The following is a 24,521-nucleotide window of genomic DNA, read 5'->3' on the forward strand; positions in this document are numbered from 1 at the left end:
ATATCTAAATCGCGGCCCCGAGCTACAGTTCCGCATCAGTGTTTTATTTTTATTTTTATGTAATTTTGTTTTTTGTTTTGACGGTTTTGTCACCTACACTATGTGTTGAATTTCTAAAAAACCTTCTTGTAAGTGTAAAAACTGTTATATTATAGCCTCAAATTAGTCTTTATCTCTCTATATTTTTCTATTTGAAACGTTTTGTCTCCTACGCCCCATTAATCTTTTTTTATATTTTGTTTCCTTTCTTTGTCGGGCCACAATAATTTAGCATTTCACACAGGCTGAAACTGCACTAACCAGGTGCGAGGGGCCTTGATTGCAGTATTTTTTGGGGCAATACATATGCACCTCTGGTGACGAGTGACCTAGATTCTCGTGCACATCTCTTTCATGTGTACTAGTATATCTAATTATTCAAAATTATTCACATTATAAAAATAAAACGAATAATTCGCGAATTTTTTGAACGATACGGTTTAATTCAGGAATTTTTTTTATAATCACTCTAAATTATTCAGCTTTAACCTTATTAAATTATAAGGTTTGGCTAATAAAATGACATTTTTATTATTTTTCATTTAATAAAATTGTAAAAATAAAAATAAAAACGTTATATACTTATATATCAAAATTTTAAATGTAAAATATATAAATTTTAAAGAAATATATTCAGATATACCCGCTTAAAACACGATATCGTATTTTTACCGTTAGGGTTTATTGGACCTAATATTTAAAAGTATTATTGTTGAAAATTTCAATCTTAGGTGATAATTGACGAACTTTTGCATGAATTTAGCTATGCTAGTATATCTAAATCTAAACTATTATAAAAATCACTTTACTTTTATTTACAGTTCCAACAGAAATTTTTTTTTTTTATGTAACTCTAAATTTCTTTAACCTTATTATTTTGCCCCCATGTATTTTTTAAATACCAATAGTAGCTTCTATAATATATATAGTAATAATAGTTGAAATAGAAAGATAAATATGAAACTAAAAAATAATATAAATTATCACCAAATAGGGGTTAGGGGTCCCACTAATATGGTGTTATTCCAAATGTGTGAAGAAGTGCATGACACTAGTTGCTATAAAAATCACTAACCTCGTCTACAGTTCCCCAATAGTGAAAATTTATTTTGTTTTGTATCTCTAAATCTCTTAATCACTTTTTTAGGATGTTTATGTTCCTATTTGAATTATTCAATTTCGATGGCTGCTTTTGTGTCATAATTATTCCATGTCCAAACCTCGAGGGTTTATGTTCTAATTATTCTTGGGCTCATGTGCGATGTGTCCTTCCTATTTTCTTTTTCTTTTTTCAAAACTCACAAGACAACAAAAGTATAAAAAATATCTTACCCAATTAAACAACTAAAATAATAATAATAATAATAATAAATAACTACATAATTCATAACAAAAAATACAACGTAAGTAATTATTTGTCTATGTTAAAGAGATTAATTAGTCGAAACTAAAGTAATTCTTTATTTATTAAAATCAATAGATAGAGAATCATGTGATTTTTTTTGTTCCTTTTTGATTTGTTTGTGCAAAAAATATAGAATATCTCTTGTTTTGTTGCCATATAAGTGGTGAATATATATAGGTATTTTTATACTTATTTATATTTATATTTTTTAATGTAGTTATTTAATTGTTTATTTTCTTCTTCTTCTTTTTTGTTTTATTATTTGTTTTTTAAATCACTCTCTCCTGAATACCCATATTACATAATTTGTAATAAGATTATTCTCATAAATCAAATTTGTTCATACCCATGTAGTAAAATACTTGTTAAAACAAAATTGAAACTCCCATGGCTTCAAATAATTTGGGTGTGGAACTTTCAATGCTCCTTGTACCTAGTATTTTTTATTTGTCTGTTTTTGTTTTTGTTTTTTCAGTATTTTGATTTTTAGTTGGTTTTTGAATTTTTGATTCCATCATCAAATGGGAAATTGTGAAATTTATCTTGATTTAGTTACAAAATTAGTTTGATTTCGAGTTATTCGAGTGTGTTTCTTTATTTATCTTCCCCGTTTTCATATATGTATTTTTTTAATTTCTAGTAGACATACCCCAATTAGTTTGGGAGATGATTATTAGATTGTGGTAGTACACTATCATTTCTTTGGGTTTGGGTGTGGCCAAGATCATTCTTTAGGCTCCGTTAAAGTTGTTTATCCTGCATTAGGTTGTTCATATACAATAGATGTATAAATAAACAAGTAACAACTCAATACCAGTGTGGAAGGTGTTTGGTATCATTTTTGTTGTAGTCTCTTGGCAATCCACTAAAAAAAAACTATTGAAATTGAATCGTAGGATCAAGAAATAATATAAATTTATCAGAAAATTCACTATTTGAAATTGCATACCAAAGCATTCTTTCCATCACATTGGTAATTTTACATTGTAGAACCCTGACTAAAATTCCAAAAAAAAATAATAATAATAAAACAACCAACCAACTTTTACTACTCAAAAGAATGTGTTTATACAAGTTAGAGTTTCTATATGAATACCCACCCTCCAATTCATCAAAATCAGCTAAACAAATTAAGATATACAATGAGTTTAAGAAATCTCAATTTCTATATAGCTCATATTCAAGAGTTCTTGACCAAAAGATACTGCAAGAAAAGGGAGAAGTGATGGATAGAGAGAGATGGGTTTAGAGAGATTGTGACTGTTTAAATTTCCGGTGGGGTTGAGAGCTTAATGGGCGGAAAAGAAGAAGAAAAACTGAAGAAGAAGCCACCATATTTCCTGTTTTCTTATTTTTCGGGTTTTAATCGATGGTTTTTATTTTAGTTTTATTACTGAATAATGGAATCTACTATCTATATACTAAAGTAGAGACCTCTAGGTGAGATTTTTCTCTCTCCTAGGTGGCACTCTAATATCAAAGCTTTTGAGTCTGCTACGCCACGTGGATCTCTAATTGAAACCCTTCCTACTCTAATTGAAACACTTCCTACGTGTAATTAAGGAATAATACTACTCTAATTGAAACACTTCCCACGTGTACTTAAAAGTTTACAATCAAACAATAACCGTGTATGAATGCAACAACTATGTTATGATTTCTGCTTTTTTGAATTGAGTCTTGGTCCTGCAAGTTTGATGTGCTAGACGATTTCCTGACTCCATCAAATAAACTGGTCACTACAGAGTCTCCAAGTCCCACTAGGACTGCATCAGCATCTGCTGCAAGGGCAATTCGACTGCTGGACTTAGGCCTCGGGGCTAGACCTTTCCCTTTTATAGATGAAAACACACTGCCCCCACCATTGTCCTCCATCAATGGCATATTGAGGGTGTGAGAGCCAATGTCGGTTTCACCTTTGACGCTCATGGACGACTTCTTCAATTTCTCAGATTCACCATCCCTTACTTCAACAACTGGCACATCCTCATCTAATCCACCTTCTTATGAGAAAATGTCGTTGACCAGGCTTCTAGACTTTCTATGTCAATTTGGAGGTGGCTCAGAAAACGAAAATGGTCCAAATTCTAAGTAGTGAGCTCTGACTGTCCTGTAAACTACCATCTCTGTTTCCTTTTCCGTGTGTTTGTTATTCTATGGTTTAAGACGGTAATAGCCCTGTAAACTGCTCATGGCTAGAGAAACCTTACGTTGGGGTGACTCAAACTTGAGGGAATGTAATGATTCCAATATATCAGAGCATGCACTTCGGGATTGGGTCTGCTCGGCACTTTTTTCCCTGTAATAAGATCCAACAAAGTATTATGAAAAGATTGCCTATTTTTTAGAAACTATATAAGAGTCCTGCTAAAAAATAGGTATAGATTGTTACCGAAATTTTTTCCATCCTGACAACACAGAGTCAAGCAATTAAAGTGATAATTACAACTACTAGAGTTACAATAATTCCTCCCAACCCTACCTTAGATACAAGGAAACCAATAACTGAGAGAAGATAATGAATTTGCTTACTACAACAAAGGGGGGAGTGTATGCCAAAAAATGGGACAATGTCCACATGCAACCAGTTCTCAACCGCCGATCCCACCACAACACCCACAACCAAATTCCCCCAATAGTTATCACAGTTGATTTTCCCAAGCAAGATGCAAACAACGCACTTCTTATATACTCTCATAAACTGAAAAACTAAATGTCTAGGTGCATTTGGAAACATATTCAGATTAAGATAACAATCAAAGATAATAACCTTAACAATTTGACCTCAAGACGCGTCTCACCTAATTCCCGAAACAGATGGCCCCCATTTGAAGGAAACTACTCAATGCAATATAAACTTACTACAGAGTACGATATTCTCGACAAAGGTCACTTGAAACTTCAAAAATTGCTGCAACAATGTCCTCTTGCAAAACACTTGGAGATTGTTAGAGGAAGGCACCTAGAAGAGTTCATTTACTCTTTTATGACATGGATGAAGTACCCAAACACTAAACAAAGTATGAAACAACCAAAAAAGCAATAAGAAAAGCAAACTGTCTCGCCCCAGATCATGGTGATAGTCTAGATAACGAGTTTTAGTTTTTAAATGCATCAATCAGTTGTGTATGTACAAGCGAGAAACTAAGTTTCCAGGCCACACCCATTATTCATAAATTTGCAAAATGTGCACTGTAATGTACTAATGTGAGTGGGCATGAAGTGCAGTTAAAACTTCAAAAATGTCATACTAAAGCGCGAATCAAACAATGTCACACAAAATAGAGTCCAACAATGTCAAACTAAAATCATGTCAAAAAATGGATATGAAACGTAGACTTCCACACTTCTACCAAAACCACAATAGCGTCTTAAGAGGATGATTATGTAATCACAGCACAAGCCTTAACTTCAATTTCAGAGACAAACTTAATGAATAAAATCAAGTATTGATACCATTAAGCAAGGAATAATAGATGAGACACCTATCATGCTTGGTATAATATGGAGGTACTTTACAACTATGCATGTTTGCGGATTTTCCTTGCAATGCATGTTTTCCAGGAATTACACCTATATATATCCAGTTTGCTACTAGAACTAGGTATGTTGGTACTTTACAAATAAAAAAAGGCATGGGTGCGCATACAACTACAAAAATTCAGCAGAGATGAAAGACTCAACACTTGCAGTTCAGATAGTGAAGGGAGCTGAGGGGTGAATCCACCTTGGTACATCCTAAACACAGTGTTCTCCATTAGGAACAAGGTGCTCATGCTAGAGCAATGATTTTTTTTTTCAAGTATTTAGAGGTTTAGGCTAACCTCAACCTACAATACTATGTACCACACAAGAAAAAGCACTTGAAATTGACCAAACTCTATGGGGGAGATACAAAATGTAAAAACGGACAAAAATATAACAAACTCACGGAGTTTGACAGTGTAGGTAACATACTTAGATATCAAGACTTACTGAGTTTGGCAAAATTGTACCAACCCTGTTAGTGTTTACTCACAGTTCACCTAGATCTAGACAGATATACAAAAAGTTGGTATCATAGTCAAACAATCAAACTCTTTCAACTATATATAAAAAGCCCGAGAGTTTGATTGTATTTCTATTTCCGCAAGAGAGTCTAATTTGTATGATCTATATAACTGACCTGCTAAAATATATAACATATTCTTTAGGGAATTATCCAACAAACAGTGAGTAACTGATCTACTGCTTCTACGTATATATAACTTTGTAGCATCAAGTAAAGGAAGCATTTGAAAGTTTGAAACCTTGCAATATGCATACAGTACTACGTACCACACAACACAGAGCACTTTAAATTGACCAAACTTTGTGGGGGAGATACAAAATGTAAAAACAGACAAAAATATAATAAACTCATGGAGTTTGGCAGTGTAGGTAAAAGACTTGGATATCAAGACTTACAGAGTTTGGAAAAATTGTACCAACCCTGTTAGTGTATACTCACAGTTCACCAAGATCTAGACAGATATACAAAGAGGTTGTAACTATTCCAGAAATAAAATTGACGCTTCTGTAACCGAAGTGAGCCAAACTACCAATATAGTTTAGGCTCAAATCTTTAATGGTATTGTAAATCCACTAACACAATAAATCCAATTGGTAATAAACTTAGTATTGATTATTATTCTTTTCAAAGTTCTTATAGAAGTGTGAGTTTTTTTTCATGTAGAGTTCTCAACGGCTTTGGTGAGGTAAGCCATGATTAGTTATTTTTTAAATCCATATATATTTTTGTTAGGTGATGTTTGACATGGTTTTCAGATTGATCTGATAGAAAGCAATAAAACTCAAATGCCAATCCCTATTTCTGACGTAATTATTACATGCTCTGTTTTCCCTTATACATGAATATTGTTTTTTAAACAGGTAGCCATTTGGACTGCACAATGATTTTAATGGACTATTTTCTTCCAACGTAATATATGTCGGAGAAGTTTCTTCAATGATTCGAGTGTTCAATGATCAAATGATCATCATCTTGGAAGTTTTGCTCCATCGACTATAGGGGTTTCCTCAATCATACAAGATAACGCTCTTCAGCTCAAAACTTAAACGGGTGTCGCTTCTGCCTTTAATGTATTCCCTTGGAATTGATTGTCATTTTCCATCAAGTTATATTCAAGTATTCAAGAATCTAAATGGTGCTGACCTATGAGTCTATGACCAGAGTGATCCTAAAGGCTGCTTCATCACGTGGATGTCAAATTCAAGGCGACTATAGGAGTTTCGTCAAACAAGATAACGCTCTTCAGCTCAAAAGTTAAATGGAAGGCAAATCTTTAGGATCTAACGATCTGAGTGAGTGGGTACCTAGATGATAGGGAAGGTGTTATTAAGACGAATATAAGAACTATATGTATTTTTGTTTTTTTTATTTTTTTTTTCTGATAAATAACAGAAGAACTGTATAGACATTAGAGGGTTACTTTCAAAAATGTTTTGTTAGTAATTGTAAAGTAACTTTTGTATCCATTTAAAGTATACTTGCATATTTTCTAAAATAGATTTGCTCGACAACCTTGATTATCGATCTAACAATCCAAGAGATGTAGATCTTACCAACTGTTCATTTGTTATTGTAATTCCAAGATATTAGCACACCGTGGAATTTGTAAAAGTAATGTATATCCATTACGGTGTAGCACTTGAGTTCTCTCTAAAAGCTTTGTAGAAGGTAATTTTTTATTACGAATCAAACACTTTTAGTGTTCCAATTCTTATATATATTTGATCAAATAAAAAAAATTGTTAAAAAATAGGTGATTTGTATAAGCTAATTCTCTATTACAAATCATACACTTTTAGTGTCTATGATAAAGCACCGACTTATTTCTACATATTATTCAGTTAATAATTTATTATAGGGTGTAAAATCAGCTTCCGACAGTTCCCCACATTCTTTAAGGATTATATGAGATATACCTAATTAGAACACTCAAAAATGTTATTCGTGATAACCCTTTCATATACCTAGAATTTGCATTTGTTGTTGGTTATTAACTTCTTAAGAAGTAGACCAATATACTTCCTTTGTAAGTGCCCTAATACCTATCACGCACTCTCACATTTTTAACATATGCACTTTTCTTCCTTTTCATTTTTCTTTCTTGGATCTGATTCTGATTTTCAAATACATGTAGGCTACAATATGATAATACATATTAAAAGTCTAAACATGTAAAAAAACACCGCTTATTATGAAGGGGTGCTTTTATTTGCACATTTGATTTATGCTTATTTGTATGGTATTGTTTCTTTAGACAATCTAATGATATATCTAATAATCATCCAAACACAACCTCTAATATACATACACTCGATTCAGAAAATGCCAAAGTTAACACGAGATCAAATGCCAAGGTGCAAACTCTCCCAAGTTCTTTCTCATTAATGTAGAGAATTGTGTTTCTATCGATTTAAGAACACTATGAAAGGATCGAATGATCACCGATAGTCATATTTGGAAGACAGGTAGATGTAATGTATGGTTATGCATGTGATGTTGTTTTTCTATTCAATGTATATTGAGCAATAGAGTATGTTTACATGTGAATCCATAGAGTTTTTTCCATCACAATAAGAGCTAACTATAAAAATCTAAATTTTGTATTCGGATATCATCAGGAAACACAAATGAACTCAAAAGCAAAATTGTATTTGGCACCCGAATGCTTTCTTTTTTATTGCCCAAATGGTAAGCAAAACCTTAAGTATATGTACTTAACTAATTTCATTTATAAATAATATATTGGCTTTCTTTAAACTAAATATATACAACCTTCTTACATTTCATTTCAGCTCCTGGAATAGAAATTGGAACTGACTCTTATAACAAATACAAGATACGGTGAGTGAAATCACATCATTTAGGAGCGAGGATTAAATTAATTGATCGAGGTGGATGTCTTTGGTTTCCTAAGTTTTGTTATTTTTTTTCCCGAGTATAGAAAAATGGGATAGTGCTAAAAATAAATATTCAAAATTTGTGCTCATTCTGAGTGCAAGAAAATGTGATAGTGCTAAAAGATATGGGTCAGGATGCTTATAGAATGTCCATATTTTGGAGTATGATCCTACCAAGTATGTTTCACCCCTCTAACATTATAAATGGGTGTGGATGCTTATAGAATGTATATATCATCATGGAGTAGGATCTTGCCAAGTTGTATAATAATATGATGTCTTATATGAGCTACTCTTGGTATTGCATAAGAAAGCTATTATTGATTTTGCATTGTGATGAGCATTTCAAAGCGATGGAACTACAGTTGAACTTGCAATAGCTTAACAACCTTTATTCGATACGCAACAAACTTCGGTTGCAAAGAGAGCTACCTAAATATTTTTTCGTTGTAGGAATTTTAATAATTTTGGAGTAAAATATATCAAAGCTTAAAAATTCTTACAATTGTTCTACTGATAATTGATGGATGATAATTCTTTGGTCCAAAAGAGTGAAAAGTGTTTGTGTGAATTATTGTTATACTTATTTTTGTGACACTTTATTGATATTATCAAATTTAACCCTTTCAACATTAGTGCAATATTGGAATAACTTTATGGTACTGTTTCTTCATCCGAACTTTGTTTTGCAATGTGCTTGCAGAAACATTGAGAATCGATAAATCTACTATAAGAAATAAGGAAAAATGTGAAATAAGATGGAATATTTTAGCATTTTATTGTAAGTTCAAGGTGTGTGTTAGAAGCTTCAAATTTGGAAAGGGAACGTTATTTGAAAATTTAATTATTAGATTGTTCAAATTTGAAAATTAATAGTCATTACTCATTTTACCCACCCAATCTTACGTTAACACTTTGACATATTTACATTGACGAAAGACATAGAACGACATGATATTCTCTGTTATTCATATTGGAATTGAATAAGAATATTTTGCATGTATACAAACAATCATCTAGAAAAAGAGAAAATACTTGGGGGAGTATTCTAAGTAGGTGAACGCATTTTTTTGAAATATAATTTTTTTTATATTCATCAATTCATCGTAGAACACGTTCATATGATAACAAATTTCAAGTGGAAGTAGTATATTCTTTGAGGATATGGAAACAATTAATCTGTTTTAGTGGTTTGATAGATATTTTAGTGATTTATACACATTAGTACATAAGCTAAGCGGTGATGATTTACCGCTAAATCACCATAAATCTAATAAAACTATTATACAAGCTAAATTAAGTTTAAGATAATTCTATTTGAAAATTACAGATTAATATCTTAAACCACAAAGTGAAGATACTATCTCAATTTGATCATTTAGTTTCCAAGTACGTATGCACCATAATCGTTGCTCATTAACGTATTTCGGTTTATTTTCAATAAAAATATATTCTGATTTGAAAATTTATGTGAAACATTTTGCAAAGTCTTTTCAGCATACAAAATATTTAATAGATTCCGGGTGTATACCCGGTCCAAAATCTAGTTCTAGCTATAGCAATACCGATATACAAACTTTTTGGGCCAACCAACTAATAGCCTAAGGTCCACAATATATGATCCAAAATATATGAACCAAACAGAAAAACCCGGATAGTGCACCCTAACCCATGTACAGGTTGGTCCCATTCGTGCTGCCAAATAGGCCGTTAATCTGTATGTTTTCTAGGCTTTGAAGTTTGGAGTTTGGACACTTGAAAAAAGGTAAGTACACAATTCCGTTTTGGGCAAGTATATACCTTTAAGTTGTCCCAAGTCCCAACAAAGCAAACTCCTAATTTTCAGTTGGATATATTTCCTTAAGATTCACGTGTTAAATTCAGATATATAGCTCAGATGGTAACAACAGAGAATCACATGTTACATTGCGTGACACAAAAGCAAACATTCCCCGTGTTTCCCTGAAATTTCTCTCTTATTTATTTTCAGTCTTCACCTGTTCAAACAAAACCTCCTCCCAAAGAAAACATCGAATACAGAAACCATAGTCTCAGAATCAATTAAAAACAATAACATAACTTGGGAGAAATTAATATTGATTGATCGTGATTAGCAAAAATAATAATGTCCCGTTGTTTACCATTCCCACCGCCCGGGTATGAGAAGAATGGTCTCAGTGGTGAAGACTTGGTTGAATGGATTAAGGTTGTTCCTTACTTTCTATTAAAAGTTTAAAACCATTCAACCTTTTCTTGGCTTATGTCTTACTTGTATTTGTTTGTTCTGTATTTGTGAAATACTGTTGTATTATTTATGGTTTTTAGATTACAAGTTCATGTAATGAGAATTCAGGTGTTAGAACGAAAATAGAAAAACCTTGTAGAAATAAATTAGGAGAGAGAGAGGGAGAACTAGGTTAGTTTTTTATGGAAAACCAGAGAGGAGACCTTAATGCTTTTGCCATCTATCAAGTGGTAGATTGTGCTCTTTTCATCTAGGAAAGGAGTAAGAAATTCCCTTAAACAAAACGTTGAGCTTATATTTGATTGCTTATAACCTTTTCACTAGCAAGTTCTGTGATACTTAGTGTTTGATGTGTAATATCTTACTACTAGTATTGATTCTCTTATGTTTGTATTACGACGAACCACTCGTGGAGAAAAATGTTGTGCTTTATGGAAAACATGTGGTCTGTTACTGTAACTTTATTGAGTGAAGTAACCAGAATTCTCGTTTGTGTTTGATTCTATGGTGTGTATTCTCTAGTTAAACTTGTTATTGCCATTGACTTGCCAAGAAAGATGATTATTAACAATTTTCTGTTTATGTTCCAGAGAGAGAGAGAAAAGGCAAGGAGAGAAAGGGAGAAAGCCAAGAAGGAAAGGAAGAGAGCAAAGAAGAGGGACAAGGAAGAGAAATCCAGGGAATGTATGGGGACTGGAAAGAGACAACGGAGTCATGAGAAGACTCTCCAAAATGAGATGTGCAAGGTACATCATGACAATGCAGATAACCCAAAGAGGAGAGAAGATGAAACAGATCAATCAGATAAAAGTGACATTACTGAAGAGCATGAGCAGGCTCAAAATGATCACATTGCCTACGAATCGTCTGACAACAGTAGGAACAACAAGAAAAATAAGCTGCAGAACCTGTTATGCGATGTCAAACATTTCTGCTGTGAGTGTGTTTACATAAGTATTCACATTAGATGAAATTCTACGTTTAGCTTAATCACATAGATCCGCTACTTATTTTAATGTGTCTTTTAATGCATGTAGGTGGCACAGATGGTTTAGAAGTACTACCTGACAAGGAGCATCCTTCCTCCCATTTTGAAACAACCGACTTTACCACTCACAAGAAGGATGAAATCATTCATAGGCAAGAAGAGTTGTCTTCTACTTCAGGATTGACTGAGATCCAGTACCAGGAGGATTCTGAATCTGCTCCAGAACATAGCTTATTTGAGAGCAACTCAATGGAACAAGAAGTGCAATTTCAAGAACTGATCAAGAATTGGGTTCCACCGCTATCACAGTTTGAGCACACTGATTTTGAGGATATGGGGTGGCTTTTGAGATAGATCAACAGCACAAGGGTGAAGCAAACAGAGTTAAGTTTAACGCTGACACATCGTGCCATCGTGAGCTGTAGTCTGTGGCCTCAAGCCAATTACTTGCCTGTAATTGATATGTATGCATTACCCTTCACGATTCCATACTGAAGTAAAAGACCACTGACAATGGTGTGCCATACTGAAGTTAACTGCCACTGACAAAGGTATCCGGATTTTCCTGTAAAGATCCCTCCCATCCTCGTAGCAGATGCTGCATATTCTGTATTGCCTCTAGGTTTTGTATGTATACATGTTTTGATTGAGATGTAAGGTTAAATGAGGATGGACAGTTGAATACATGTACAACAACATTTATAAGATCAATCATCATTGATTACTTTTTGAAGCAGTTCCACCCTTCAACTACTGTAAATATTACTTTAGTTGCAACACATGTAATTCAAACTTTTATCATTGATTACTTTTTGAATCCATTTTCAGTCATCATTGCTCTGTACTTTAGCTTGTACTTTTATCAAATTGCAGTCTTCATTGAATCTACTGAAAATGGATTGGTAAAAGTTTGAATTACATAGTCATTGGCTGGTTATCAGGATGAAGAATAACTAATAGAACCTGTCCAACACAGCTTAGAAGTTTCATTCTATTGAAAATAAAGTTGGCAAGTTCATTGGCTCTGTCTACGAGAATGCTAGATGATCTGGAATCAGCTAAATATGAACTACACTTTCGATTAGCTTTTTGTATGAGCCGGTGTGTGTTTCAGAGGCCCATAGACACCCCGGATTAGCTGATTCATTGCTCAGACTCTCAGAGTAGAAAACAACTATGCTATGCATCCTACAATCATAAATCACTCAACATTTCTGTATCCAAATATGCTACATGGATATGCCTCTTCATGGGATTGGTGATTCCAGCCATCTTGACATTCAGATCAAGCATTCAAAAATGCTTGAGGTTTGAAGATTTCAAGACGTTGGATTTGACTCAGGTGCTTGATCAAACTACAATGGTACTTCACAGTTCACATTATATGCCAGTAGTACTTAAAAATACCACGTTATAAGAGTGTAAGAACAAAAAAGATGAATACGCACCTTGTTCAATACAAGTAAATAAAACAAGCTAAGCTCAATACGAGTAAGGCACCGAGGCAGTAATGGTGTCTTTATGCATTTAGTCAAAATCACAAGTGAGAGCAATGTACTCCTTCAGTCCTCTGATTTCACTCTCTTGACCTAAAGTACAGTGTGAGGGACTAATATACACAATCAAATATACACGTGTCCAGCATAACTCGTCACTATATTAAGACCTGCCAGGATGCTCATATCATGACCGCAACTAGGTCGCTTATACCAAAACTACAACCAAGTCTTGCAACGCTCGAAGATGGAAAGGTAGACATTACAACAATTATGTAGCGACAACCATGCACTTTATTACATCCGCATTAAAGCTCATTCAAGACCACATTAAATGGAAGGGCTATAAAATCAGGAGACATCATCTAGAAGGACCTTCTCCACTCGGGAAGGGCATTGCTTCTTCTCCACGATCAATCCATTTTCCTATTCAAAGGACCAATCAATAGGAACTACGTCAGACTTGATTCCATTTCACCGGAGACTGGATACGTAGGCAGCTCGCATCTATCGCAAGCTCAGTCAAATCCACAACTCAATCCCATTATCCTAAGTTGTAAGACTAATTACGAAATCTAGTCTTTACATACAGGATCAGCAATTCAGCATTGACAATTTGGACGAAATGAATGCCTAATTCATTGAAATAAGGACACTATTAGAGATGATTCTTTCCAAAACACATCCACGTGGTGCTTGATCCGATCCATGAATTTCTACATGCAATACAAATGGTGTTGCCTTCCTTCCCTTATCCACGTGGTGATTGATCCATGAGTTACATGCTGCAATGTAAAGGTCGTGTTCTCTGCTTTTCTCCCGGCCTCACTCTTATATCTTGCGCACTATAAATTGACACTTACTAAACCAAAACTCAACAGTCAAGCTTGAGTGACGTGAATGCTAGATTTACTTAAAAACAAAGTGAAGTGAGTGATTGATAAGTTAGTACTTGATGGTACTGAGTGAATACTCTTAGTTAGTGCACTGCTACTAACTCAACCATGGCAGTGAGATCAACTTCCTTGTTAACAACCATTCTCCTATTCCTTCTCCCAAGTTCTATCTACTCACAATCTTATTATAATAATAGCACCCCCTATAATGATATTGACTTTGTAGAGCTCCCGCTAAACTTGGAGTACCTGGAAGCCGAGTTCTTCTTGTGGGGTGCTTTGGGACATGGCCTAGATAGAGTTGCTCCTTATTTAGTCAGTGGAGGACCACCCCCTATTGGGGTAAAAAAGGCGAACTTGGACAAGTTCACTAGGGATATCGTGCTCCAGTTTGCTTTCCAAGAAGTTGGACACCTGAGGTACATACCCTATATTTATTTACTGTTATATTTAAATCTCTCATACCTGGGGACTGAACTGGATTGAGGACAGACGCTGACATCTCTGGCAACTTAACCCAATAACCCCTCCCCATTTCCCACCCTTGGGTAAATGCTCGTGTAGTATGTCAGTAATACTGGTTATTGTTGGTGGTGGTGCAGGGCTATTAGGAGATTGGTTCCAGGATTTCCGAGGCCACAGCTAGATTTAAGCGTTGGTTCATTTGCAAAGGTTATGGATGCAGCAGTTGGTCATGCTTTGACACCTCCCTTTGACCCATACGCAAATGGGCTTAACTTTCTTCTCGCGTCCTACATCATTTCCTATGTTGGGCTTACCGGATACGTGGGAGCTAATGACAAACTTAAATATACTGTTTCCAAGCGTGTACGTATGGTACCTTTCTTTGGCTAATTATTATTACTTACGTAATTTCCCCATCCCCAATGATTTTATGCTGCACATTATACTTCATTGAAATAACTTCATTTGGTTTGCATGACATATATTTATATTGGTATTTGGTAAGTTATAAGTGTGATGGTGTGGAATGGATGCTTGATTATATTAGCTTATTTTCTACTGATGTGCACGCAATAACGCAGCTCGTGGCTGGGCTTCTGAGTGTGGAATCAGCACAAGATGCAATCATCAGAGCGTTGTTGTATGAGTGGGCAGCGGTTACTGTGCAACCATATGGAATAACAGTTGCGGATTTCACAGTTAGGATATCAGAGCTAAGAAATCAGTTAGGCAACTCAGGAAGAAAAGACGAGGGAATTGTGATTCCCCCATTGAGGGGTGCACGAGGAGAATCATCAGGAAATGTTGTTGTTGGGGATGACAATGCATTAGCATTTGCAAGGACACCTAAAGAAGTATTGAGGATCATCTATGGAGATGGAGACGAGCGTGTACCTGGTGGTTTCTACCCCAAAGGAGCCAGTGGTCGCATCGCCCAATCTTATTTAGAAGCTTCCTCAACTTAAATTGTTTTTGTACTTCACACAATCAATAAACTTGTTTTTTTTCCTCGCCGTAGTTATCCCAGTGCACAATATCCATTTTAGTTTCATTTAAATTTCAGTTGATTAGATTGATACCCGGATGATACTTAATATTTTGGTTATGTTTCTGGCTGCCTGTTCGATCACCCTTAGAAGCCACTGATTGTAGCGTTTGTGTACTAATAACAGGAAAACACTGCACGTCTTGCCATGGTACAACCGTACAAAAATCAATCTTCGTTTTCACTCCTTGCAATCTATCAACATAATTCTCAAGTCAACTTTTGATAAATTAAAAAATATAGTGGTTGTCTAATAATGAATTAGTATTACACATGTTTAATCATCTGGGTTTTGATGGCTGAACTGGGATCCCACAGATTGTGGCATTTGGAGCATTAGCAAATAGATAGTACTGAGCAATGGTACCATTTGCACCAATAGGAAAGAAACCTCCGGGCTTGCTTGCACTGCCCGTCCCGTACAAAATCCTCAGTATTTCCCATGGGGCTCTTGCGAAACTGATGGAATTCTTGTCGGCATTAATGACATTTCCAAGGGTCGACATTCCGTTACTTCTCTCTCGTGATGCAACAATGACGCCTTCATCTTTGTTGCTCTTCAAACCACCAAGTTGGTCTCTGAATGCTGAGAGGCGCTCAGTTATCTCTGCGACATTGTAAGTATAAGGGTGCAACGGCTGAAGGGCACGCTCGTACAAAAATGTGCGTATCATAGCATCTTGTCCAGCTTCCACTGCCACGAGTCCAGCCAACAACTGAAAAACACAAGCATGCGTTCATACATACAATGTATGATAAATACCAACTCCAACTATGTCTTGTTTTCTTTTCAATATAAAGCAAGGATACAATTTTATTTACCCTCTTTATTGCAATCCCATTGAATAATGAGTTAGTCCCCACATAACTAGTTAGGCTCAGATAGGGGAAAAGGTAGGATGCTAGAAGGAAGTTGATGTCATTGAGATAAGGGTTGAAGGGAGGTTGCATTTCAATGCCCATTGCAGTATCCATCAATCGTGCAAAATGTGTGGCACTCAGGTCCATCAGTGGCCTCGGAAATGCACCCACTAATCTTCGAATTGCCCTGTATAAATAAGAAGGCTAATGAAATAATCTTCTAGTTGAATTTGGTTAAATGCAAGTAAATTTTTATTTTAAAACAAAAATAGCTTTCATATTTTTGCTGTTGTCTTGGTGATTCAAATGCACAAGATGGTTCAACTAGCAAGTAGTAACACACCTGAGGTGTCCAATTTGTTGATAAGCAAGTTGGACGACGAGATCTCTAACAAACCATTGTAAGTTAGCCTTCTCTCCGCCTACAGGAGGGTAGCCTGAGTCGACCAAATCAGGCGCAACGATATCTAAGCCATAACCCAGAGCACCAAACAAGAAGAACTCTGCTTCTAAATATTCCATATTCAAAGCAAACTGAAGCAAATCAACGTCGCATCTTACAAGACTTTCTACTGGCTGGGCATTGGCTCTCAGGAAGTGTGATAAGACGAAGAGATGAAGGATAAAAACAATTGACATTATGCCCCAAGACGAAGATGAAAGGAAAAATCTCCTGACAGATATATAGAAGTATGTAAGGAAAAATCTCCTGACAGATATATAGAAGTATGTCTAGATCTTGTACTGACGGCGCTGTTGCTTGGCAAGGAATGCATGATTAAATTGAGGAACAAATTCACCTTACACTCCCTTTGACATATAAACTTGATATAACCTTTCAAGATGAGTAGGTTGCTTTCAACTCATAACTCATAAACTTGATATGATTTGGACAATTTTACAAATTCATTATAACAATATGACCACATTCATTTTGCATTTCAAGGATTATTGCAAGGACTCACCAAATAGTTGCTGGTATGTAACAGAAAATCAAAAAGTAAAGATTGGAGAGGAAGATGATTTTTCTTTACTCTTTGTATAACATATAAAAAAAATCAGATCAGTTCAGACATATATACAGCTTTTTGTGTTTCGGTGAAATCAAACACAACATCTTCTGCTACTGAGCACCTATATCTACAAATCTCCCCACTTCTTCGGTGAAATGACTCTTTTTACACAATCAAATAACATGTTCCTACTTCCTACTGGGGAAAAAAGTGTCTTTTATCAAGTCAAAACTACAGTAAAGGAATAACAATTAGCTAGTCGAAGCTTGATGATCGGCTGCAACGTCCCTTAAGGTAGTCCTCGAAAGTATAATGGCTCTGCTGATCTACACTGCTGAATGATGTTGTGTCATCATCCAAATCAAGCAAAGCTACACCAAGATGGGACTCGGCACTAGAATCAGGATAAATTTCATCATCCTCTTGGATCTCACACTCTTCTTGATCTTTGGCCTGGGAGTTTGCCCATTCCTCGATATCCTCCACCCCTCTTAGAAGCTTCAATATCTGGACCCGGGAAAATTAGTTATCATCTTTTCAATTGAATGCAAATTACAAGGTTAATGAAAAGCAGTATGCTGTACACATCACGCGAGTCCATGGGAGAATGGATAATGTGGTATATACCCTTATTGCTTGTGGATTATTTTCCCAAGAATAGTACCTGGTCCATTTCAGGCCGGAGTCGAGCATTCCTTGTGATGCAAAGATTTGCAGCCCGAATCAATCTTTCCATTTGAACCTCGTTGACTTTTCCAGAAAGATTGGGATCCAATAAAGCCATTGCATCTCCACTCTCCAATATCGGTTTTGCCTGGACGCAAAGTACTGGGTTATACATGAACAAAAACATTTGCAAAACAAATATTTTTTTTGTATATAATTTCTTACCCACATGACCAAGCTCTCTTGACCTTTCAGAGTCCCAGTACTAATAGGTTTCTTTCCTGACAACAATTCAAGTAGAACTACACCAAAGGAGTATACATCTATCTTCTCGCTTATCTTCCCATACATGAAATATTCAGGAGCAAGATATCCAAAAGTCCCCACTACATCACTGTGCGCCTCAGAGGAGCTCGTTGATGCCCATATAGCAAGTCCGAAATCCGATATCTATGACACACAAAATCAGATATCAATGACATAAAAATGAAGCCTAAAAAGTAGTATGTAGCATTATGATTTTTTGTATTCATCTAGCTGTCATCGGCATATTACCCGTGGCTCAAACTCATCAGAGAGAAGAATATTTGAAGACTTGATATCTCTATGAATCACAGCCCGAGAACATTCCTTATGCAGATAATTTATGGCCTCAGCAACTCCGATGGCCAGATTGAACCTCAACTCCCATGACAAACCACATTTCTCTTTCCTACCTGCATTGTTCAGGCTTATAAGCCCTTAAAAGAAAAAGATACAAATACAAGAAGCACAATTAAGAGAAAGTATACTGTGCAGGTCATAGAAGCCTTACCGTGAAGACTTTCCTCTAAACTTCCCTTGGACAAAAAATCATAAACTAAGATAAGATCATTGTCATCTAGGCATACTCCAACCAGAGGTATAATGTGCTTGTGTTTCAAGGAAGACATTATATCAACTTCTAAGATGTAATCCTTCCATGATCCTTTGGACATTTTCATAACTTTCACCGCCACCGCCTTGCCATCCAGAAGATAACCCTTGTATACACACGACTACATCCTCCCTTGGCGATCAGGTTTTCTGTTGAAGATTATGCATTTAGTACACGGTCTAGATTACGATAAAACAACTTGAAATAAATTATAAGCATCACCTGATGAAAACTGAGAAGTTGCTTCCATGAGCTCCTTATGGCTGAACCATCTACATCTAGAGGAGTTTGTTCTAAGGAGAAGCTCCAATTCCTTGGGTAACTCTCCCCAAGCAGACAAACTGCTTTTACTGCTCTTATGGCTAACACCAACTATCTCTTTTTCAAGAAGAACTTCTGTTTTATCTGAACCAAAATCAGACTCGTCTTGAGTAATTGAAGGATAATTAATTCGTTTAGGTAGACTCATTGCCCAATGAACCACTGACATGTCCCTCGCGGTTGACTCTTTCACAGTTACTTGAGTCACTGAACTTGCCCTTTTGAGAAGGGGCCAACCCGGCCTAGGTTCTGCTATCTCTTTTACAAGTTCATCAATTGAATTTGATGGACTTTCCTCTCTATCTTCACAAACAACGCTTGACTCTGCATCCCTTGTGTCGTCACCACCAGGTGTTGAGCATAAAGAAACTTCATCAATATACTTGTAAGTATGAAAATTGTCATGTTTCGTCTCATCTACGCCATCTCTTGAACCAACGATAATGTTTTGAACCACTTTGGTTTCAGAACTTGCAAAACTAGGAGATTCTGAAACAACAGGACTGGATTGGTTTCGTTTGGTACACTGAGGCTTAATAGGATAAAGACTACGTGCCCAATCTCCTTTTATTCCTGTTAAAATTAAAAGGTAAATCTATTAAAACATTGGAAATTTCTTTTTACAAGGCACCATAAAGAATCAACATGCAAACCTGGTAGCTCGTTAGTGAAACCTCGTTGGAATATGACTTTGCCATCATGGACAGCCAACACTATAGTAGTCAGTGGTAACCTCTTAGCACAATAATTGGCAACTGAGACCCAACCTCTGAAATACAATTTCTCCTTTAGGGAAACTCTGAAAGCGGTCAACAGGAATGGAGTTTCTTACAGCAATAACACTTACCTGAGAGCATTTTGGCTGCTGATTCCCACAACAACAACCATGGCATCACATAACTTAGCCTCTTTCGCCACAGTTTTTCGAATCGATCTTCCACAAGATAGCTTACCAGTGAGATTCAGCTGATCAAACAAGTACGGCAACATCAGTACCAAGGGGGACTAGTTATAACATAGTTTTAAAAGCGCAAAGTTACCTGCTTAACATTACACAAGCCTTTATAAACTTCCAAGTAATCATCTAACAAAGAGCTTTTATTCGACGCAAGATCTGCAAACCCAAAAGTTTAAGACAACAACGAAGTCAATAACAACTTTGCTAAAATGAATTATAGAATCATAAAAGTAAACACACAATTCCCCGTACCTTGACAAACATGGAGTGCGACTACTTGGTCCCCTGGTTCAGCAACTCTGACAAGAGTCCAATTTAGCAACAACCTATCATTGTGATCCAATCTAATTCCAACTAGCACATTCTTCTTCTTAGTCTTCTTCTCCATCACAACCTTCTTCTCAATAATTTCCTCTTCCACAGTCATTCTTCTTCCTTAACACAACTTACTTATAAATCTTTCCTCTTCAATCTGCAAAACCCAGCTAACTCTCTAAACACTCTCTTTCAAACTCATAACCACTATTCCAATGCATATAAAAGCTCCCTTCTTTTTATTTAAACAGGCCCAACAGTACAAAACAACAATTAAAAATGAAAAAGTTGTAATTTACAAGACCATCTTTAAGCTTTTGGCCCTCATCAATTCCAGCTAACTTTCCATAGATAACATCATATGAACCTCAAAATAACTATTCTTTCAATGCAATAAAAAGCTCCCATAAGCAGAAACTTAAACAATTAATAATGGAAACCTAAAAATCTATCTAACACTCAAGAAAGATGTCTTTAAGGATTAAAAAAACAACAAACCCCACAAAAGCTTTTGAACCAAATAAAGAAATAATATATTATTATCATTCATTAAAAACAAGCTTACCCCATGACTACAATCTACCTAAACCTTTTTTCTATCATTTAAACTCTCCTTCATTGCCGCCAAACATCATCAAGTTTACCTACTGCAACTAAACTCAATATTAAAACTACAAAAGGTGATGTTTTGGTAATAATAAATAGCATTAAAACAAAGAGAGAGAAAATATCAAAGTTTGGAAAAGCTGAAAGAGAAGAATAAAATGGAGAGAATTGAGGAAAGCCAAAACCGTTGGCTGAAAGTGAGAGAATTTCCCGCGAAATAACGTTATACTATGAGGTGAGTCCAAAATAACAGAAAATTATTTTTTTTTTGTTCAAATATTACCGTGTTTTACTCGAGTTCAACCCATGATAACCGGTCATTTTACTCAACCGACACAACGGCTACTAAAGAGTCCAACGTTAAATGTTGTGAAATATTATTATCACACTCTTCAAGTGTATGATTAAAACGTGGTCCCGTTTTTATGCTTTTAAGTACGACGGCAGAGAATTTATATTTATTATTAAGGACCACGATCACCACGAGGGTGTCGTGATCATTTCACGGTGGGTTTCATTGTGATGGGCGATGAGTCAAGTGACCTATACCATTTGTCTAGATCAAGCACTCGCGATATCCATGACTGATCTATGTCTGTTTGCCCACTTGAGTAGTTGCGTACTTTGGGGGCGGCTCAAGAGCCAAGGCGTGGGACTTGACTAATTTAAGATTGTTTTTTTTTTACTCTGTCTAGATTTCTATTTTATTTTAATAAAATAATAATAATAATAATTTAAAACTCTTATGATAAAATGTTGAATATGTTCTCAATGGCTATCAAATACATTAATTAAAACTTTAAACACCCATTGAGTACTTTTATTGTTTCACGGTTGTTAAATAGTATAATATAAAGACTTTATTTTAAATAATAAATTGCATACGAAATAGAAATCGTTGAGGACATATTTGGTATTTAATTATGGAAGTTTTAGATTATTATTTATATTTTTTATGGAAAGAAAATAGAAAATTTGTGCTAACGGTCAATAAAAATCAAATCTAATTGACTGGCATCAAGCATTAAAGTGGAGGGCATGTCTAAAGAAAATTAGAGTAAGAAGTTATATCTAATTCCCAATTATAAATAGGAGGTATGTCTAAAAAACCCTTGTTTTTTTAATAGTTGGAAAATATAGATATCAACTCATAATGGTGTAAAGTTTTTGATGGTTCCATAATTTAGGATTTCAGAATTACCATAATTATAAAAGTTTCAAAACTCGGGATTCTGACCGAAATTCTAATATATTCCAAACAAATCCATTTTGATTTTTTAAAAAATTGAAGTATTTGATGGTATTTTGAGGTTCTGTTTGAAATCATGAACTATGATAGTCACAATATGTGAACTTTGATGGCAAACTTAGCTAAAGAACTGTCACATGATTATCAGTCCAACAGCTAGTCTGACAACAGAATATAATCTCTTTGTCTAGGGTTTAGCAGTGCCAGCTATCCATAAAGAAACTTAGGCGGCCGCTTAAGGCCTCAAATTTAAAAGGCCTCAAAATGTTCTTATTTCTCCTTACATAAGTTTTATATTATCATATTTTATAAAGAAAAAAAAACACGTGAATCTAATGGTTGCTACTTGCTAGTGGCCCAGTTATCTTAATTTTTGTGGAAGTGTCTTCATTAAGTTAGATCTCTTAATTATAGAGAATTAAAAATAAAATAAAATAAAATCTCACAATTTATGCTAGAATCTCCACATATCTTTTATGGGGCCTTTCAATTTCTTCTCAACTTAACTAATTAAAAACATTTATACTAAAAACATATTAACTTAACTAATGTCTCCCTTTCTCAATGTCTATGAGTCTCTCTCTCACACATACTATTTTCAAATTTTCAATAAATTTTTAAAGTGAAAAATGTCTCACTTGGATCAGTCGCCTAAAGCCACATCTAAGCTCGAGCCAGCCCTGAGCTCTAGAGTACCTGCTAGCAGATATTTTCATATATATTCATATATTTTTATCCAATAATATAGCAGATTTACACCAACATTTTGATATGTGCTTTCATGATCCGTAGTTCCGTACTCATACTTGTGCCCTGTTAATCTGTTATCTCATAAGTTGTTAAAAGTTTTCCATAATTCTATTTCTATTTTGAAGTCAAGTTGATATTAATAGAAGAAATTAAGCTAGCCTTTGCCCAAACTACGCGAGATGGAGTCATTCATCTGCACCGCCTGCACGGCTGCACCTAATTAAATATGAGTTTTTTTTTTGGTAACTAATTAAATGAGTTAAACCTCAGTTATAAATGTCTTGAGAAATCAAACGAAGATTCTTGCAGAATTGAGAATGAGAGTGAAACACAGGATGGACATGTCACTCTGGTCTGGAACTGTGGATAGGGCCATCGATTAGATGGGTGTTCCTTTCTAAGTAATTTCTCGTAAACGGCCAACGGAATAGTGCTCTCTGCTCTTTGTCAATGGACCGATTATAGTGGGTTGTTAAGACATCACTATCGGTACTCAACTCAACAAGTCACTGACATGATACTGTGTACTGAGTACTGACTTCTATTTAGTGGGTCATTAAACTCAGAATACGATTCCGAAATAGAGTATATAGGTGTTATTCTGGTCACCAACCACTATACCATTATGCACAACAAATGGCACAAGATGGATTGCAAGTTCACAACTAATTGATGTGGCGGTCGGCTATTTGATGCTTTGATCATCTACTGATCCAAACTAATTATATTGGGGAATATTAGCCAAATTATTATTATTATTTTTTTTTGATAAAACAAACCCTAAACCCTAAACCCTAAAGCCAAATTATCTTGATCAATGTGTCTAAGCAATATTTGTTGAGGTTAATCACCGATATCAATCGATTCTTCACTACACAGATAATTTATATTTGAACAATAACTACTCCAATCAACAATCTAAATATTCTCTACAACCAAACTAACATGTCCAACTCACTAAACAACTATTAACAACAGATAATAATGTAAAGCAGTAAAAGCAAATCATAACACAAAGATATACCGTAGTTCGGCCAATAGAGTCTACTTTCACAAGAGCTTGTCATTTTATAAAGTGGGAAGGAAGATTGCAATCACTTCTCGCTTGCGGTCTCACCTTTACTAGATCACTCATCTTTCTTTCTGAGATCTCTCAGAAAAATTATCTCTTAATCTTGATAGCTTTCAAAATTGGGTTTTCTCTGACTTCTGTGTTGTATCTCGTGTGTTAGATTTTGCCAAAAACCCTAACATATAATGCAAAACTCGCGGTTCCACAAAAATAGAATCCTGCCAAATTAGACATGGGCGCGTGGCGCGCTCATAATTGTTCTACAAC

At 35.2% G+C, this 24,521-nt stretch overlaps 4 protein-coding genes and 1 pseudogene across 5 annotated transcripts; 2 read left to right on the plus strand and 3 right to left on the minus strand.

The window, feature by feature from the left end:
- Nucleotides 1-2,947: 2,947 nt before the first annotated feature.
- LOC147519904 (uncharacterized) lies at nucleotides 2,948-4,611 on the minus strand (annotated as a pseudogene).
- Nucleotides 4,612-10,308: 5,697 nt separating this feature from the next.
- Nucleotides 10,309-12,361, plus strand: LOC147519905 (uncharacterized). The gene is made up of 3 exons (XM_086594894.1): nucleotides 10,309-10,598; nucleotides 11,228-11,573; nucleotides 11,675-12,361. Exons 1-3 carry the CDS (start codon nucleotides 10,518-10,520, stop codon nucleotides 11,977-11,979), a joined length of 732 nt encoding a protein of 243 aa, XP_086451020.1. The 5' UTR covers nucleotides 10,309-10,517; the 3' UTR covers nucleotides 11,980-12,361.
- A 1,618-nt stretch (nucleotides 12,362-13,979) lies between these two features.
- Nucleotides 13,980-15,495, plus strand: LOC147519906 (ferritin-like catalase Nec2). Of its 2 annotated transcripts, none has more exons than XM_086591431.1 (3): nucleotides 13,980-14,436; nucleotides 14,620-14,854; nucleotides 15,064-15,495. In XM_086591431.1, the coding sequence occupies exons 1-3, from the start codon at nucleotides 14,126-14,128 to the stop codon at nucleotides 15,445-15,447; spliced, it is 930 nt and encodes a 309-aa protein (XP_086447557.1). In that variant the 5' UTR covers nucleotides 13,980-14,125; the 3' UTR covers nucleotides 15,448-15,495. The 2 variants fall into 2 exon arrangements, with proteins under 2 accessions (XP_086447557.1, XP_086447558.1); XM_086591432.1 differs by having other exon boundaries at nucleotides 14,620-14,845.
- Nucleotides 15,496-15,737: 242 nt separating this feature from the next.
- On the minus strand, nucleotides 15,738-17,177 carry LOC147519907 (ferritin-like catalase Nec2). The gene is made up of 3 exons (XM_086591433.1): nucleotides 16,732-17,177; nucleotides 16,350-16,575; nucleotides 15,738-16,243 (listed from the first exon to the last, which is right to left on the minus strand). Exons 1-3 carry the CDS (start codon nucleotides 17,025-17,027, stop codon nucleotides 15,809-15,811), a joined length of 957 nt encoding a protein of 318 aa, XP_086447559.1. The 5' UTR covers nucleotides 17,028-17,177; the 3' UTR covers nucleotides 15,738-15,808.
- Nucleotides 17,178-17,395: 218 nt separating this feature from the next.
- Nucleotides 17,396-21,283, minus strand: LOC147519908 (protein kinase STUNTED-like). Its single transcript, XM_086591434.1, is given in 12 exon segments — nucleotides 17,396-17,908; nucleotides 18,066-18,215; nucleotides 18,293-18,517; nucleotides 18,623-18,783; nucleotides 18,882-19,098; nucleotides 19,101-19,132; nucleotides 19,206-19,877; nucleotides 19,958-20,073; nucleotides 20,152-20,270; nucleotides 20,345-20,418; nucleotides 20,515-20,734; nucleotides 21,143-21,283. Coding segments are annotated over 11 exon segments (2,193 nt in total). The 5' UTR covers nucleotides 20,690-20,734; nucleotides 21,143-21,283; the 3' UTR covers nucleotides 17,396-17,656.
- Between the last annotated feature and the right edge of the window lie 3,238 nt (nucleotides 21,284-24,521).

The sequence above is a fragment of the Coptis chinensis genome, chromosome 2, assembly GCF_015680905.1.
Source record: "Coptis chinensis isolate HL-2020 chromosome 2, ASM1568090v1, whole genome shotgun sequence".
In the NCBI taxonomy this organism is placed as follows: domain Eukaryota; kingdom Viridiplantae; phylum Streptophyta; class Magnoliopsida; order Ranunculales; family Ranunculaceae; genus Coptis; species Coptis chinensis.

Bases quoted from the DNA above. Each gene is read 5' to 3' on its own strand.
- LOC147519907 (XM_086591433.1), bottom strand. From the start codon at position 17,027: ATGTCAATTGTTTTTATCCTTCATCTCTTCGTCTTATCACACTTCCTG. The intron at 16,576-16,731 runs GTGTGTTACTAC...TTATTTATACAG, and splicing joins CAACAAATTGGACACCTCAG to GGCAATTCGAAGATTAGTGG. The intron at 16,244-16,349 runs GTAAATAAAATT...TGTGTTTTTCAG, and splicing joins ATGGGATTGCAATAAAGAGG to TTGTTGGCTGGACTCGTGGC.
- LOC147519905 (XM_086594894.1), top strand. From the start codon at position 10,518: ATGTCCCGTTGTTTACCATTCCCACCGCCCGGGTATGAGAAGAATGGT. The intron at 10,599-11,227 runs GTTGTTCCTTAC...TTTATGTTCCAG, and splicing joins ACTTGGTTGAATGGATTAAG to AGAGAGAGAGAAAAGGCAAG. The intron at 11,574-11,674 runs GTGAGTGTGTTT...TAATGCATGTAG, and splicing joins CGATGTCAAACATTTCTGCT to GTGGCACAGATGGTTTAGAA.
- LOC147519906 (XM_086591431.1), top strand. From the start codon at position 14,126: ATGGCAGTGAGATCAACTTCCTTGTTAACAACCATTCTCCTATTCCTT. The intron at 14,437-14,619 runs GTACATACCCTA...GTGGTGGTGCAG, and splicing joins CAAGAAGTTGGACACCTGAG to GGCTATTAGGAGATTGGTTC. The intron at 14,855-15,063 runs GTACCTTTCTTT...GCAATAACGCAG, and splicing joins TTTCCAAGCGTGTACGTATG to CTCGTGGCTGGGCTTCTGAG.